This window comes from Mustela nivalis (assembly GCF_964662115.1).
Source record: "Mustela nivalis genome assembly, chromosome: 17".
In the NCBI taxonomy this organism is placed as follows: Eukaryota; Metazoa; Chordata; class Mammalia; order Carnivora; family Mustelidae; genus Mustela; species Mustela nivalis.
In genome coordinates, this window is record NC_139036.1 from 47,331,767 (window position 1) to 47,349,422 (window position 17,656).

General features: G+C 36.6%; 1 protein-coding gene across 11 annotated transcripts in view; it reads left to right on the forward strand.

Annotated features, from left to right (window-relative positions):
• TANC2 (tetratricopeptide repeat, ankyrin repeat and coiled-coil containing 2) overlaps positions 1 to 17,656 on the forward strand; it is a 360,787-nt gene that overhangs the window by 238,367 nt on the left and 104,764 nt on the right. For all 11 annotated transcript variants that reach the window (XM_082706545.1, XM_082706546.1, XM_082706542.1 and 8 more), the window contains one exon: positions 5,641 to 5,766. In XM_082706545.1, the coding sequence (XP_082562671.1) occupies positions 5,641 to 5,766 (126 nt within the window). The remainder of the gene's footprint in view (positions 1 to 5,640; positions 5,767 to 17,656) is intronic.

A 17,656-nucleotide genomic window follows, 5' to 3' on the forward strand; every position in this document is an offset into this window, starting at 1 on the left:
TTAAAATGAGATTGGCTGGGAATTGGAGGGATGTGGACAGCAGGAGTAGTCACTTACAGCAGCTGTCCTCATTGCTTTGTGTGAAAATGAGGAGTCTGTCAAGGAAACATATAAGCAGTGAAAGTCAGTGAAAATACAAACTCTCACCATCTACTTGCTAACGTTTGGAGCTGCACATTTTCCTAAGAAAAAGATCTTAAGAATCAGGTAAATGCAAAATGGGGATCTTGGGGGATTTAGGTGAATCCAATCAGAAGCTGTAGTGAGGTTCTTATGAAGAAGAAAATACGGGCTTTTCAGCAGTCAGAATGTTGACTTTATGAATCAAGGGTATAAGGACAGCACAGTGGCTTCTTGCCCAGACTGTAGCAAACATAATGTCATTCCAAGCTCCCTGCTCAGGTCAGCCAGAAAGACAGTCGTGTTACTAAAATCTGTTTGTACTGTGACAACTGATATAAGAAGAAACAATTGAGACTGGTTTCATACTCAATATAGAGTTGCCTCTGGAATGTTTTGTACCAAATGCTGTCTGCTGGATTTTTTTCTGCCCACTTACTTGTTAAGTTATTTTGACTTCAGAAAGTATGTCAGTTAAATGTTCTATAAATGAATTAGCTGTTCAATCCTAGGAGATCTCAAAAAATACATAGATGCTCCCTTTTTCCACTTCCCTCTTCCTTCTCTGAAAACAAGGATATTTAATGACATAGATTTTACTTTTTTATAGATTTTACATGGAAGTTTACTTTTTAAAGCATTTTCTTTTCATGTAATTTTTTTAATTGTATATTTGTTTTTCTTCTTTCTTTTGTTCAGTCTGACTTACCTAATTATCTCCTATGCTAAAAATGTTCATTAAATATTATAGTATTAATTTTTGATGGAACTCTCTCAGATAAAACATGCTAGGACAGTTTCACAGTGAGAGTACCACTGTGAGGTGGAAACATGTATGTCCCTGTAGGTCGGCCATTGGTGTTTGTATGTGATGAAGATATTCAAGACATTGTTGTTATAGCCGCCTCCTTCATCCTTAGCTTTCAAAACAACCCCAGAAGACAAAACCTAATTTGTCATTCATTGATCATTTAAATGTGGCCAGAACACAGAGTGTATGTCAAATACAGTTATTCAGTTATTAGACAAGTGTTTACTGAATATGTACTGTATATATGACAGGCACTGCTCAAAACACTTGAGAAACATCAGTAAACAAAACAGAAATCCCTGCCCCGCCCCATGAAGTTTACATTCTAGCCAGAGAAAATAAAATAAATGTAATAGGTAATCTATATAGTATGAAAGGAAGTGTATCTGCTATAGAAAAAAGTAGAAGAGGGACTTCAAGACAAGTACTTCAGTGGTACTTGAAGGAAGTTTATATAAACATTGGAGCTGAGCATATTATCATAGTGATGTCTGATAAACATTAAACAGAGCGATGAGGAGGATGAAGCTAGAGCCAGACATGTATCTAAATCTAGGTAGGACTAGCTGGAATTCAGTTCTGTATTAAGCATAAGTGCAGAGTACTTTGATTTACTCTGAGGGGACAGGGTTATCAAAGATGAACCAGGCATTGCTTTCTTGCCTTCCAGAACCTATTATAACAAGGGAAGACAGCAATGTGGGCAAGTAGCTGCATCACACAGATTTAATTAATATATGTATGTGCTTGCTAAAGGGGAGAAGCAATTAATTTTGACTGGAGGATCAGTCAGGGAAGCAGAGAAAATGTAACGAGCAAATTTGACAGTGAGATGTTTGACAAACTACAACAGACTTCTCTGAAAGTGGCTTACAAATGGAAAACATTCAAGGGATCATGAGGGAGAGTGCACCTATACAACTAGTGGAACAAAGGGCCACAGCTAACAGAATTTCAGGTCTCCTGGCTCATCTTTCCAATATTTGTCTCATATTCCTTTAAATAATGGGCAAGAATTTTGAAAATGACGAGGCAGTGAGAAGCAAAGTAAGACTAAGGAGAATAGTGATTTAATAAGGGATACAGGCAGTGAAAAAAACATTTTGGATTATTTGATAAAGCTGTGATAGATTCAGAGATCAACAAAAAGAAGATACTGGTTGCTAAAATAAGAAAAAGAACAAATGTCTTAGTAGACTTAACTAGCGCTAAACATAATTTATTTGCAATCCGGATTAAAACAGTAGTTCCCCACCGGCTGATTTGAGGTCTGTCTGTGCCTGAATCAGGCTTCAGAGCTCTTGCACTTGACACCGAAGATCACTGTTCTTCCTTAGTTCACTGTTTGCCTATGAGTATTTGGATTTGTAGAGGAATGAACTGTTCATTCAGCTCGATAATTAGGGTATTTGCCTTTTTCTCCTAATGTCATCTGACTGAAATGGAGACATGTACTCGTTACAAAATATCTTTACTACATTTCTTGGTTTTGTGAAGTAAAACAATAAAACAACTGATGTCCATTTTCCAAGGAATTAAGATGGTAAAGATTTGTTTAGCAAAGCTTGTTAAGTTTACACTAAGCGTTTAGATTGAACAAATGCTGCCAACAGCTCTTTTGGAATAGAAAACTGAGGCTGGGGCTGGTAGTACCTGCCAGAAGGTCTTCTCAGTAAAGAGAAATTAAAATGGATTATCTGTTATTCAGATCTCTACTCAAAGTACAGATCTCGCTCATCTATAAATCTTTAAAAGATATTCTCATTGTTATTGATACTCTTTTCATATTACTCTTCAGTTTATCAGCTTTAGAAAGTGCCTTATCTGTATTTTTTGTTTTTAAAAAAAATAACAAATTTGGGGGCTTTTGTTTGTTCTCTTGTTTCTTACTGTGGAAAAAATATTTGAAGGGTGAAGATTATTAGTCCAGGCTACACCAGTACCTTCACTTGCATTCTAAGGTCTCTGTTACCCAGGTTTGATTACTGCTCTTTGAAGCCATAAAAAAACTAGGAGTTGAGAGGAAGTGACAAAGATAAAGAAGGGATTTTTAAAAATAAGCCTTTTAAGGAAGAATTAAATCTGTTTAAGCTTTAAAGACGGGGGAGGTGGAGGGGCCCACAATGCAGAGAGCACTCACTGGACTGATGATCAGATAGCTGGTTTTGAGGCCTGGCTCTACCATAAAAGAGTGATTCACTGTAGACAAGTCACTCTACAGTACTAATCTGCAAAATGAAGCAATTTGACTGGTTTGGGATCAACAGACATTCTTTTAAAAGGCCAGCTAGTAAGTATTTTAGGCTTTGCAGGCTAATATGGCCTCTCTCGCAACTGTTGTAAATGAATACTTAAGGAACAGGCAAGGCTGTGTTTCAGTAAAACTTTATTTACAAAAATGGGCAGCAGGCCAGATTTCATCTACAGGCCTGAATGTGCTGACCTCTGGACTAGATGACTGTTAAGATTCCTTCCACATCTTCATTCTGTGGTATGGCTTTATTACCAACATCACATATATGAAAAGATAGCTGCTCCACTACATTCTGTGGTGTATGGGTCAGGGGCTAGCCAGGATACAGAAACCATATTTACCAGAAAATTCGATATGTAAAAAATGGTTGACTATGTTTAAATGAACTAAAAAGGTAAAAAGGAAACACTGAGGTATCATGGACTTATCAGCTGCAGGAAACAGCTAGCATCTCTGAGCCTGCGGGCACAAGAAGAGGCTAGGGTTATTAACCCATAGAAACTTGGAGGAAAGGCCCTACAAAGCTGAAACTCTGATCTCTGTGTAAGGGGCCCTGCTCAGCCGATGCTAATATTTCTCTGTTCCTACAAGGGCTCTGTAGAAATGGGAATTCTGAGGGCTCTTTTTTTCCCCTCTCCCTTTCTTCTTCTTCTTCTTTTTCTCCTTTCTCTTTTCTTTTTTTTTGGGGGGGTGGGTAGCTACACACCTATAGACAAAGAACCATACAAAGGAAAACAGACTTAGATTAAAACAGGAAAGACTAATAAACATAAGAAAGAACTAATTCATGGAACCACATTAGAGTACCAGTGGGAATAGTGTAAGTCATTGTCCCCAGTGTTTTTAAATGAAAAATTCTGTAGTTATTTTTTCTGGATAGTTTCAGTTTCCGAATGCAAAGATCAAGATCATCTCTTGTTCCTCTGTTACTCTCCCAGTGGGAATGATGTAAGAGTCATATCTCCAGTGTTTTTAAATAAAAGATTAAATAGTAATCTCTTCTGCATCGTTTTAATTTCAGAATGCGGAGATCAAGATTATCTCCTACTCCTCTGAGACTCTCACCCACTGATGTGTAATGTGACATTTGACTTTCTTTTCTTGGTTTACTTCCCAAGATGAGCTTTCAGAGACTTTTATTTCCCCACAGAAACTATATCTATAAATTTGGAGAAGTTCCTTTTGTCTAGGTTTCTAGCAGACCTAAGTAACTGAGGTTATTGCAGTAGTTGAAGGACGAAGGGAATATATATCTCTTGAACATGTTCTCTCTTGTTCTTTTCTGTCTTTCTCTACTTCTGTTCTGTTTTTCTCTGTCTTCCCTGTCCCCCCATTTCAGCTCAGAGAGCACTTTGTGACTTTCTTTGTGCCACTTAGACATAATCCACCTTAGATCGTTGTTTGTGTCTTACCTCAACTGGGGATATGGACAGTACTTCAATAGAGCTCTGTAGCCAAGAGTGATCTCATTTTGCTTCCTCTCACCCACTCAAAACAGTCACCAGAGGTAAACTGGCAGCCACGCCAGGGAGGGCCTCAAGAACAGGGCCTGGCACACAGTAAACTCTTGGTAAATAATTGCCATCAAAGAACTGAATAACCCCTGGCACAGAGTCGTACATAATTAGCAACAAACTGAACCAGCAGTTTAATTAATAATTTATAAGCTCTAAATGATTGTATTCTGACAGAAGTTTGGGCGGGTTGTTGTTAAAAATTGTTTTGTCTTTAGTGCTGATCCTTAGTTTCCTCACTTTTTGGTTCATTGTGAATGTTCCCAACAGCTCTCAATATATAGCCTTGCCAGTACCCATGCATTTTCCTTCTCTCTCCTGTGGCTGGATTAAAGGATTTGTTCATGCAATGGGGGGCCTTAATACCTGACTATGTTTGGAGGGCAATTAAGTGTTTCTTGGAATTCGTGGACATTGGCAGTTCCCTAAAGGCTCTTTAGCAGTTCTCTGTCTGTTGTCCTAGTTCCTATCTTTCCAAAAGATATACACACATGAAAATTGTTTTCAGAATGTTTTCATATTTCATTCTTTAGCATGAAGGGAAAATGTCGGAAACAGAGCTTCATGTTTTTCTTACAGCTCAATATAAATTGGAACATGGTTCTCCACTGATGATGTTTATGCCTTGTTCTACAAGTGGTAGTTGTGACCCCAAAGAAGCAAAAACTAATAATTTTTGTTGTCAGGTACAAGTGTGTTTGCCAGCTTGTTGCTAGTACTCTTCATAACCTCAGGCAGTTGATAGTGATGAAGGAGCTGAAGACAACTCTTGACATTTTCTCTCCGCACATGTTCGGGACACTGACGAGGACCGTGAGTTCTGCAAACTCTTGGTAAATGTATATGCTGGAATAAGCGCTGATTCCCAAGTTTGGGAGATAGAGACTAACTGAAAGTGTTCTGAACTTATATATTCTGACTAAACTTTTCTGTCTTGTCAGCCACAAGCTCTGCCCATTTGGAGGACCTTGCTTACCTGGATGAGCAGAGACATACGCCTTTGAGAACTTCTCTTCGAATGCCGAGACAGAGCATGGGCGGTGCTCGCACACAACAGGATTTAAGAGGTTAGAACTACAGAAGGGCTTTGCCTGGTGATGCCCAGGCAAAAGTGGACACGGACAGTAAGCAAAAAGCTTGCTTCCTATTTCCACTGTTACTGAAGCCTCGCTTAAGAAATGAGCATGTTACCATAGAAGAGAAAGATAAACACCAATACATTATACTCATCATAGACATTGTAATTTTGAACAGTTAGAAACAATGGCCCTTGAAATTCTCCATGGAAATAAGAGTAAAGGTGGTGATGGAGGAAACAACCTAGATTTCAGAAGTAGGTTTTGGTTCACTTCAGCGCTAGTGCCCCTGGTGAGCCTGATGCTAATGGTCACATGTTTCTTGGAGAATTCATTTTGTTTTCATCCTAGGCCATTTCCAGTGACATACAGTAAGTTTATTTACTTGGAGTTTTACACAGTGCTTCTAATTCTCCCCTGGCAACATTTAAACCACTTATCCTTTTCCCACTCAGGCAATAGTTTCTTTACATTTTTTATGCATATTGCTTGTTTCTACCATCAGGAATCCAGTCTTTTCAAAGATTTTTCATTTTGTTGATCCTTTCCAAAGATAGTTTAGCTGAGAGACCTGTTAGTGGTATCACTGCTTGTGCTTCTAGCTTGTTCAAAATGAACCAGAACATTTCTGATCACCTTAACAGAAAGTGGTCTGCTTTCTCTAGTATGTCATAATCCAGAGTTCTAATATCCCAAGTGCCTTTTTAAAAACTATATCTCCTAGATTATTTTCATCTTCCTCTGCTCTCCTCCTCACCGCTTGTCCAGTGCTAATCTGTATAGGCCAACATGTGTAACTCACGCAGGAAGGGTTATATTCATGCCTGCTGTCCATTCTGGAAGTCATGGTACTGATAGTTTACCAGTGATGACCGGGCATCTAGGAGCATAAAATAATTGGGTGTATTGCTGTAGTTACCAAACCTCCCATCCACTATAGTGAGTTGACGCCTGTCAGTTTTAGTTCCCAGTCCTATTCATTCTCCTCACCATTTCTTCAGCTAAGCCACGTGCTAGTTGCTTAGTGTATACAGTTGTGTATTTCCAGCCTCAGAAGTGGAATTCTATTTAGCACTACTTAGTGCTCATTGATTGGTTATATCCAAAGCCTGAATAAATCTAATCAAAAGACCGAATAAGTGATTTGTGCCAAAACCAGTATGCATAGCCATAGTAAAGAAGTTTGGACACCTGATTTCACTCATATGTGGAATTTAAGAACCAAAGGAATGATTATTGGGGAAAAAAGAGAGAGGCAAACCAAGAAACAGACTCTTAGCTGTAGAGAACAAACTGATGGTCATCAGAGGGGAGGGGCAGGATGGGTTAAATTGAGGGTGAGGATTAAAGAGTGCACTTGTCTTGATGAGTACCAGGTGTTTTGTGTAAGTGTTGAATCACTAAATTGTACACTATACATTAACTGGAATTCAAATTTTAAAAAAAAGATTGGATACAGCTATTGATCTGTATAGACCTTCAGATTTGGCTGAAAATCTGCTGCATTGACATCACCTTGTATTTCATGGCTGGAAGACATACACTGTTTATCCTGTTTTGTGCTCTGCTAGTCATTGAATGATGGATTTCATACTACAGGCATACTTCAGAGATCTTGCGGGTTCGGTTTCAAACCACTGCAGTTTTAAAGTAAATATCACAATAAAGCAAGTCAAATGGATTTTTACCTATAAAAGTTATCTTTACACTATATTGTAGTTTATTAAGTATATAAAAGTATTGTCTAAAAAAAATGTGCATACCTTAATTTTAAAATTCCTTATTACTTAGGGGCCCCTGGGTGTCTCCGTTAGTTAAGCATCTGCCTTCGGCTCAGGTCATAATCCCAGGGTCCTGGGATCGAGCCCCACTTTAGACTCCGTGCTCGAAAGGGAGTCTGCTTCTCCCTCTCCCTCTGCCCCTTCTCCTGCTCATGCTCTCACTCTCTCTCAAATAAATAATTTTTTTTTAAATCTCTAAAATACTTTATTACTTAAAAATGGCAACATCATCTGAGCTTTCAGTGAGTCATAATCACTGATCACAGATCACCATAACAAATATAATAATGATGAAAAAGTTCAAAACAGTGCACACATTCCCAAAATGGAACACAGAGACAAAGAGTAAGCAAATGCTCTTGGAAAATGGCACTAGTAGACTTGCTCAATGCAGGGTTGCGACAGACCTTCAAATTGTTTAAAAAAAAAAAGGAATTATCCACATGTGAAACAAGAAAACAAGGTATGCCTGAAAGTAGAAAATAGCATCTGTTGACAGATTGCTGCTGTATATTGTTGAGAACCCTTCTCAAAGGGTTGGGTTTTCTTAATACTTGATGGTGTGTATCTGCTCTGGTAGGTAAAGATGTAGTAAGATCTTTGACAGATGCATTCTAGTGAGCTTGATACTTAGATCCAGATAGCACTTATATCCAGAAAACAACAAAAAGCTTTGCTATTGCCCTAAGCTTCAGCCTCAGCGTTCAGTAAAACCAAAGCGCATTCAAAGATTTTCAAAGCATGCCTAAATCTTCAGAGAGCTCTCTGCCTGAATAATGCATTCCTACCAAAACGAATTTTATATTCTTGCAGATAGTGTCTCAATTTACTGTTTACACTACTACTTGAAGATGCAGTTTTTCCATTGATAAAGGTGCTGTGATAAGAGTGTTTTAGTTTCTTAAAGTTGTTCTTTCAAGAGATTTTTGTTCAGCAGTCCAAAGGGTTAGAACATGCCATTCCGTTGAGTACTTTAATCCGTAAGAGACTGGGTATTTACTAAGAAATATTTTGCCTTCTAAATTAGCATACTAATCTTCCCTCAAAAAGCAACATGTTATCTTAATTACTATTTACAGATGAACTCTTTGTCTCCTGATATGACTTAAAACACATTAACAAGAAAGGAAATCAAACTTAGATTGACTTCCATTGTGTTTCTATAGACCTGCTTGGCAAGCCTTTATAATTTGTGCTTGTTATACCCAAACATTGTACTTCATCGTAGAAACAGTATCATATTGTTTTCCTGGCATAATTTTAGAAAACATGTCACATCATGGTTTCTGTTTTATTTAAAGAGACATACAAATTTCAGTCATATTTTGGTCTTACATATTTTTCTTCTGGCTGTGGTTGAAATAAGACAACTTTACCCCAGAAAAATAATAATGTGATTGAAACCTTTTGTGGTATCTAAGATAAATCTTCTACACTAGAGATAGATCTTTCTATACTTTAAAATATTACTCAAACAAGTCCTATGAAATAGTGAAATAGTTTTTCTATCACAATTATCACAAGTGATGGGTTTTAAATGACCCCGCATCTTCAGAGAAGGTAGTTAATGGTCAGATATACTGTAGTGTATCTGCTGGCTACTGAATTTACTTGACTGATTCCCAGCATGGAGATTATCTAAAATAATATCTTTTGAGGATATGTCTAAACAGGTAGGTAGCAAACACTTTTTGGGCACTTCACACAGACATTCTTGCATTATTCTGTTTAGAGTGGTGGTTCTCAAACTTTTTGGTATCAGCACCCTTTTATACACTTAAAAAAATTACTGAGGACCTTAAAAGCTTGTGTTTATGTGAGTTATATTTATTGATATTTGCCATATTAGAAGTTAAAACTGAGAAAGTGTTAAAGTATCTGTTCATTTCTCAAAAACAATAGTAGACCCATTATTTGTTAATATCACATAAGCTCTGGAAAATTCTGCCATACATTTGTGAGAGAATGAACATGGAAAAAGACAAGTAACCTCTGAGTATTAAATAATTATGATTTTGTGGACCCCCTGAAAGTGTCTTAAAAAATCCCTGGGCCCTCCAGATCACACTTTAAGAACCTTTGGTTTAGCAATTGGAGATAAGTGCCTTTACATCTTTAAGGACCATAAAGTCTATTTACAGAAATACGAAAAAAGTATAGTTTTAGAATTGGTTAAAAGTCATCGTGGCTCAGTGGATTAAAGCCCCTGTCTTCAGCTCAGGTCATGATCCCAGGATCCTGGGATCAAGCCCAGCATCGGGCTCTCTGCTCAGCAGGGAGCCTACCTCCCCCTCTCTCTCTCTGCTTGCCTCTCTGCCTACTTGTGATCTCTGTCAAATAAATAAATAAAATCTTAAAAAAAAAAAAGTCATTCATAAGCATTGTTTAAGAGTACAAGGATAGAGCTGTAATGCTCATCTCCGTGACTTACTTATTTTATGACTATCCCCTCTGGCAGCCACCAGTTTATAATCTGTATTTAAGAGTCTGTTTTGTTCATTTGTTTTTTAGATTCTCTATATAAGTGAAATCATGTGGTATCTGTCTTTGTCTACCTAAGGTTTTCACATCTTTTCATATTTCCACACTAGCAGGACCTCTTATAGCTGATAGGCTCTACTCTTCTTTGAACTCTGTGTAGAAGTACTTTTTGAATATTTGTCCTGAGTTCACTTAGGTTAGATACCTTCATTTTGGAATTCTAAGCTATCTGTATAATTCTTTAATCATTTTATCACTAGCATTTATTATGCTAACTTTGTGTTAAAAGAGCCAGCCTTTAATTGTGTTCTTTAGTTGTGTTATTTAAATACAGTGACTGAAACCTTACAGATAAGAGTTGATGCAGAATGGCTCTTTCATTGAGTGCTGACCATTCTGCCTGAAATCCAACACTTAAAACAGTTGCCAGAGTACCTGTGCAATAAATGTTTATTTGAATTGATAAAAAAAAAAAAAAAGACTGCAGGCATAGTTCACTTAATAGTCGCCTTTATAGTAATTAGAGTTGTTTGATCATAACGGTAGTGTTTTAACCACTGAAGCAGAAGTTGCTGGGTAACATCTGAGCCAGAATTTGGCTCTTAAGTGAGGTAGTAACACTAACATTTGCAAAGGGGAAAAAAAGAGCACAGATAAAATACAGAATAAAGAAAAGCAATAGAAAGAATTTTTTTAAAAATCCACATTTGCTTCATTAGTAAAAAGTCTTTTTTTTTTTTTTTAAACTTCTCAAGGCAGCTGTTTTGAACAACTGTTCTACCAAAATTGATGTTTCCAGAGAGCCAGCCCAACAATGGGGAGGAGGTCACATAAGTGCACTGTCCGGGATCCCACTGCAGCAAGTTAGTAGATTCCTAGCTGTCAGCCATCCAAGAGCCTGAGCTCTCGTGGTAAAACAGTTACAGAAGATTGTGTACTAGGAGTGCAGAGTAGATAGCTGGCTAACCAACCATGAATGCCTTTTCTAATCTCAAAGCCTGAAGTCTTTGATAGATATTAATTTGAAACATTATTAAAGTTTTTAATTTAAGTTTTAAACATTATTTTGGAGTCCATTTTTAAAAGTTTAATCACCATTGTGTTAATGTGAAGTTAGGCTAAGAATAACCTACCTAAAAACTCTCATTCTTTCTGACCATCTTAATGGACTCTCTTCTTCCACAAAGAAAGACAGAAGCCAAGTTTGCTGTCTAGCCAAAGGAAGGCAGAGGTTGTTGGTTTTTTATGGATAAAGGTAATAAATCTTATGATGGAAGACATAAAGGGAACAAGGGGGAATTAAAATACACAAAACAAATCACAGCATACTGATTTCCCAGAGTAGCTACTTGGGGTAAATAACAATAAATTATTGATGATAATATTCTAACACTGTTCTGATTGAAGAGATTATAAACCTAATTAAAATTTATTTCCCAAAATATGTTGGTTTCCCTAGGACTTTTTCTAAACCCCATTACTCAGTGACCATTCACAGGCATTGGCCTTAGTTCACAGCTACCTTAGTAGATACTAGGTGGGAGGGCATATGTGCAAATGATAATCTGACTCACTGGTAGAATTTATATGAAATTGACCCTGCCATGGTTAATGTCACTTTGTCAAAGCAAAATGTTGAATTTTCATTAAATAAAATCAGTGCATCACAATATTTGTGAGTCCCTTTTCCAAAACAATGAATTCATTATGAAGATGACTAAGATGCATGTCATGAAGCTAATACTCTTGCATTAGCCCATTGAGTCACACACCCCTGAGGTTCTTAGTCATCTTGATCATGACCTAGCTGGCTCTTACAGTTACAGGAGAATATTTCCATCATTGTCTTCTGTCTCACTGTTCACTGTTCTATTTTTACAACATTAGGTTTCTTTTAAAATTCAGAAGTAAGATTGCATGTACATACTGCCTATAGATAAATAGATAGTAATATATTATAGATATATATGTATACATATAATCTGTATAGATAAATAGATTGTAATCTTTAATTGTATGAAGTTGATCCTTGCACCCAAGTCAGCTCTTTTGGAAAGTACCTTAAAATCTGAAAATGCAGTATTCAAACTGGATGTCTTTGAATGTCTGCTAGAAACTAATTTATGCTTTTTGTAGTAGTCTGGATATGATTTTTTAAAGCAGATCATTACTTGTTAAAGAAGCTCAGACTGATCTGGTTTTTATGTAACCCAGCCTTGTATACTAAATTTTCTCTTAAAGTTTAAGAATCCAAACAGTAGCTAATATACAACAGAGTTCCACATGACCCACAAGTGAGAAATAACCTTTGAGAAAGAGAAGAGACTATAAAACACATCTATAAACACAGGGTCTTCTAATAGGCACATATTGACCCCTTGTGTTAAATAACACACTGCTTAAAGAAAGCCATGGAGTAACATGAAAGAGATTCTAATCATGATATCTAATTCTGCAAGAATAAATCACTGAAAATACTTTTAAATGCCTTAAGTGCAATAAAGGAAAAATAAGTAACCATTAGGACATTTTGATGTTTTGATCTAAATGAGATTTAAAGAATCAGCTTCCCAGTTAATCTATCATTTTCTCCCAAAAGTGACTACATCTTGTTAAGTAATCATATTGCCAGTAAATTTACTTAGGTAACCCTTTGCAAAACATTTTTTGGTTCTGTAAAATGATTTACCCTTTCCACTCTTGTATATAGAAGTTCTTTTATGTTGCGGTGCCTGGGTGGCTCAGTTGACCAAGTGTCTGCTTTTGGCTCAGGTCATGATCCCAGGTCATGATCTCAGGGTCCTGGGATTGAGCCCCACGTCTGGCTCCCTGCTCAGTTGGGAGCCTGCTTGTCCCTCTGACTCCACCCTTCTCCCTGCTCACACTGTCTCTCTTGCTCACTCACTCCCTCTCTCTCTAATGAATTTTTTTTTAAGTTTTTTAATGGAATTACTCCACAAGTATAACAAAATATAAAAATGGAAAATTTCCTTTGTAAAACTATAGCTATTTCATCACTGAAAGTTCACTTAAAAATGTTTAATCTTAGGGGTGTCTGGATTGAACGTCTCATCTGAGGGTCTTAGTCATTTGAGTGTCTAACTCTTCATTTTGGCTCAGATCTTGATCCCAGAGGTGTGAGTTCAAACCCCCCATTGGGACTCATGGAGCCTACGTTTTAAAAAAAAAAAATTAATCTTAAATTTCAAGTAATTAACCAGTTTTGATGCTCCAGTAAAAATATGTCTCCTATCTCACATTCAAGGCCAACAATTTAGTAACATAAAACTGTTAACATAGTTATATAATTATTTTATCAAACATTTCACATTTTAGAAGCTTTACTGTTTTTATATTTTCCCTACATTTTGAGATATTTAACATGAGGAAACGTAAAAATTGACAACATTTGAGAGAGTTTAGCTTTCCTTATTTCCCTTACTATTTTCCAAAGAGAAAATCCCTTTGGAAAATTCCTGAAAATTCCACTCAGCAATGACTCCAGATTTTTCTCAACAAATGTTTTCCTATAAGACCAATGTCAGAAAGCTGAAATTTAATATACAGTTATTTGAGGATTCAAAGTATAATTTTTCAGAGTAAAATAAGCCTCTTCCCTTTGTAACCCACACATTAATAGAATACAATAGACTTTTTAAAACAGTAAGACAAATGTTGAGTATGGGACACTTTTAGACAGATATAAAAATGATAGCTTGCTTTTATTGGAGTTCTTATTCTTTGTAGTCACAGTGCTAAGAGCTTTAAATGTGTTCTTTTTTAATCCTCACAACTCTTTGATCTAAGCAGTGGTAATTAGGAAACTGGGATTTGGAGAGGTTAAATTACTTGCTTAAAGTTACATATCTAGTCATTGGCAGTGCCAGGATTCACTTCGTATCTGGCCAACTCCAGAGCCTGTGCTCTTAACCACCATATTATACAATGTTATAGACAGTATAATATAAAAAGCAGTGAGGAATGTAATAATGTACCAATACAGTGGCTAATTATAGATATTCAGGACTCTAGGGCTTTAGGTATGGGAAAGAGAGCTGCATATCAACACTAACTGCCGATGACTTTCCTTTTGGCAACTCTGATCAAACAGGGCACTGCTGTGATTATTTAGCCTGAACTAGCTCCTACTTCCCTATTTCTATTAATAGTGCCCCAATTTTTCTGTCACCTCAGTTTTAACTCTTGAAGTCAGCTTTGAATCACTCTCTTCTTTATCTCCCACATCCACTTAGGACACCCTGAGGATTCGACTCTCCCAGTTTCTTCCATGTTCTCCCTTGTCAATACTGCTAATTAGTTTGTCTCCCTCCTCTGGTCTTTCCAAGTTTGAATCAAGCTAATGCCTGGCTTGCCAGATTAGTCCTTCTAAAATGCAGCTCAGATAATGTCATTTCTCTGTCTTATAGTTATCATTGCTATCATCCTTCTTTGGTCCAGAAATCAGAAAAATAAAAAAGTGGTTTTGGAGAAGACAGGTTATGGTTTGTTAATACCGTTAAAAATTAACTTCGTTGATACTTAAGCTAAATAATATTCTTTAAATGGATACTGCCATCTGGACCATGAAACAGAACCTGTGGTGGACAGGAATTAAAGAAACAGATAAACTAGATAATGTCTGAGAAACCTGCCTAGGCCATGCTTAATGAATTTTATTCATTCATTCAAAAACAAAGTCTTAAATGCTAGTTGAGTAAGCACTTCCATGCTAGTCGAGTAAGACCCTTATCCACATGAAGTCACTGATAGCAACTCAGTTGTTTTTATCTTTTTCATTTTTCTAAAATTTTATTTATGTATTTTAAAGAGAGAGTGCAAGCGGGGGAGGGAGGGAGGAGCAGAGGGAGAGGGACAAGCTTGACTCCATACTGAGCAAGAAGCTTGACATGGGACTCTATACCACAACCCCTGAGATCATGACCTGAGCCAAAACCAAGAGTGAGATGCTAAAGTGACTCAGTTGTTTTTTTAAAGTACTAAAAAAGAGAGTAAAAAGGTAGCCTGTGGACTAAGAGAAAGTACTTGCAAACCATATAATTGATAAGGTATTAATAACCAAAATACATAAGAAAGTCCTATAACTCAATAGCAAAAAACTTAATAACCCAGTTTTAAAAACAGGCAAAGTGCCTGGGTAGCTCAGTCAGTTAAGCATTTGATTCTTGATCTCAGCTCAGATTTTGACCTCAGGATATGAATTCAAGCCCTGCATTGAGCTCCATGCCCAACATAGAGCCTACTTAAAAATAAGATAAAATAAATAAAAATGGGCAAAGGACTTGAGTAAACATTTCTCCAAAGCAAACAGAGATGGCCAACAGGTATTTGAAAAGATGCTCAACATCACTAATCATCAGGGAAATGCAAATGAAAACCACAATGACCTCACAGCTGTAAGAATGGCCATTAGAAAACACACAAATACACAAAGAAAATAACAAGGACATAGAGAAATTGAAATCTTTGTGCACTGTTGTTAGGAATGCAAAATAGTGCAGCCACTGTGGAAGACAGCATGGTGGTTCCTCAAAAAATTAAAAATAAAACTACCATATGATCCAGCAATCCCACTTCTGGGGTGTATATCCAAAAGAATTGAAATTGAGATCTCAAAGAGATATTCCCCCACCTTTTTTTCATTGCAGCATTATTCACAGTAGTGAAGAGGTGGAAGGAACCTAAATATCCATTGATAGATGAATGGATAAAGAAAATGTGCCATGTACATACAATAGGATGTTATTCAGCCCTAAAAAAAGAAGAAAATTGTGTTATATGATAAAAGATGGATTATCTTTGATGATAATTGTGCTAAATTAAATAAACCAGTTACAGAAGGACAAATACCACAGGATTTCACTCACAGAAGGTATCTGAAGTAGTCAGGCTCCTCAAAGCACAGAGTAGAATGGTGTATGCTAGGTCCTGGAGGGAAGGGAAAATGAGTTGCTGTTCAATGGGTGAAGTTGCAGGCCTACAAGATGAAAAAGCTCTAGATATCTGTACAACATTTTGCTTATCTGATGATCTTGTATGCTGATTTGCTGTAGAATATTTTCTTTGGTGAAGAAGCAGTTTTTATTGGGTTGTTTCTTGTTACTGAGTTCTGAGATTTTGTCATATAGTTTGGTTACAAGTTCTTTATCAGATATATGCTTTGCAAATATTTTTTCCTATATTCTGGCTTGTATTTTAATTCCCTTAATAGTATCTTTTGAAGAACTGAAGTTTTTAGAAATCCAATTTTTGAATTTTTGCCTTGTTGGATCATTCCTTTGGTGTTGTGTCTAAGATTTTTTTGACTAACCGAAGGTCACAAATATCTTCTATATATTTTTCCAGAAGTTTTACAGTTTCAGATTTACATTTAGGTCTATGATCGATTTTAATTTTTATGATATGTATGAAAGTAGTTTTGGGGGGTTTTGTTGGTTTTTTTTTTTTTTAATACACTTATCCACTTGTTCCAACACCATTTGTTGTAAAGTCAACAAAAATCTTACATATTAACCTATATAGTTCTCGTTTCTGGTGTTCTTCATTTCTTTGTGTTAATTCATATTTTCTACATTTTTCTTCTGCCTGGAGTTTTTTTTTTTTTTTTTTTACTTTTTTTTTTTTTTTGTATTGTGGATCTGCTGGTGATTAATTTTTTCAGTTCTTAAATGTCTAAAAAAGTCTTTATTTCACCATTACATTTGAAAGATAAATTTAAACTTAACTGGGTTTATAATTTTAGGTTGACAGGTGTTTTTCTTTCCACTAATATAAAGCTGTAGGTACACTGTCTTTTCAGTTCCATTGTTTCTGACAAGAAATCTGCTGTCATCTTTATCTTTGTTCCTCTGTACTTCATATCCATTTTTTTTTTAAATCTGTAGCCGCTTTTAAGATTTTCTATTTATCTCTGGTTTTGAACAGTTTGGTTAAGATGTGCCTTGGTTGGTTTTCTTCATATTTCTTGTACTTGGGGCTCATTGAGCTCCTTGGATCTGTGAATTTATAGTTTCTGTCAAATTTAAGAAATTTTGTAGCTATTATTTTTTAAGATTTTTTTATTTATTTGTTTGACAAAGAGAGAAGGAACACAAGCAGGGGGAGCAGCAGGCAGAGGGAGAGGGAAAAGCGGGCTCCCCACAGAGCAGGGAGCCTGACATGGGGCTCTGTCCCAGGACCCTGGGATCATGACCTGAGCTAAGCATATGTGAGGTTTTCTTTCCTGGCTACTGGTAATAGGCACTATTCAGGCCTTCCTCCTTCTAATCATCTTGGATAGGTCATCTCCTGGTCTTGCACAGCTTGTTTACATACATGTGCCAATCAGTACTCTACTTTCCACAGATCTTAAGATTTATTTCTGTTCAGTGTTCATCTTCTCAGACCTCTGTCCTTTGAACAGTTGCTGCCTTAGTCTCCCTGGATTCTCAGTTCTATCTCCTCAATTCAGGGAGTCTTCCAGAATCTGCTGGGTTTTCCCTCCTAAATTATGGCCTGAAAAATCTCTGAAGGCAGTAAATGGGCATAGGATATGCCTGTTGTTTTCCATCTCTTGGGGATCATTATTTTTCATTGCTTATGTCTAATTTCTTGAAAACCAT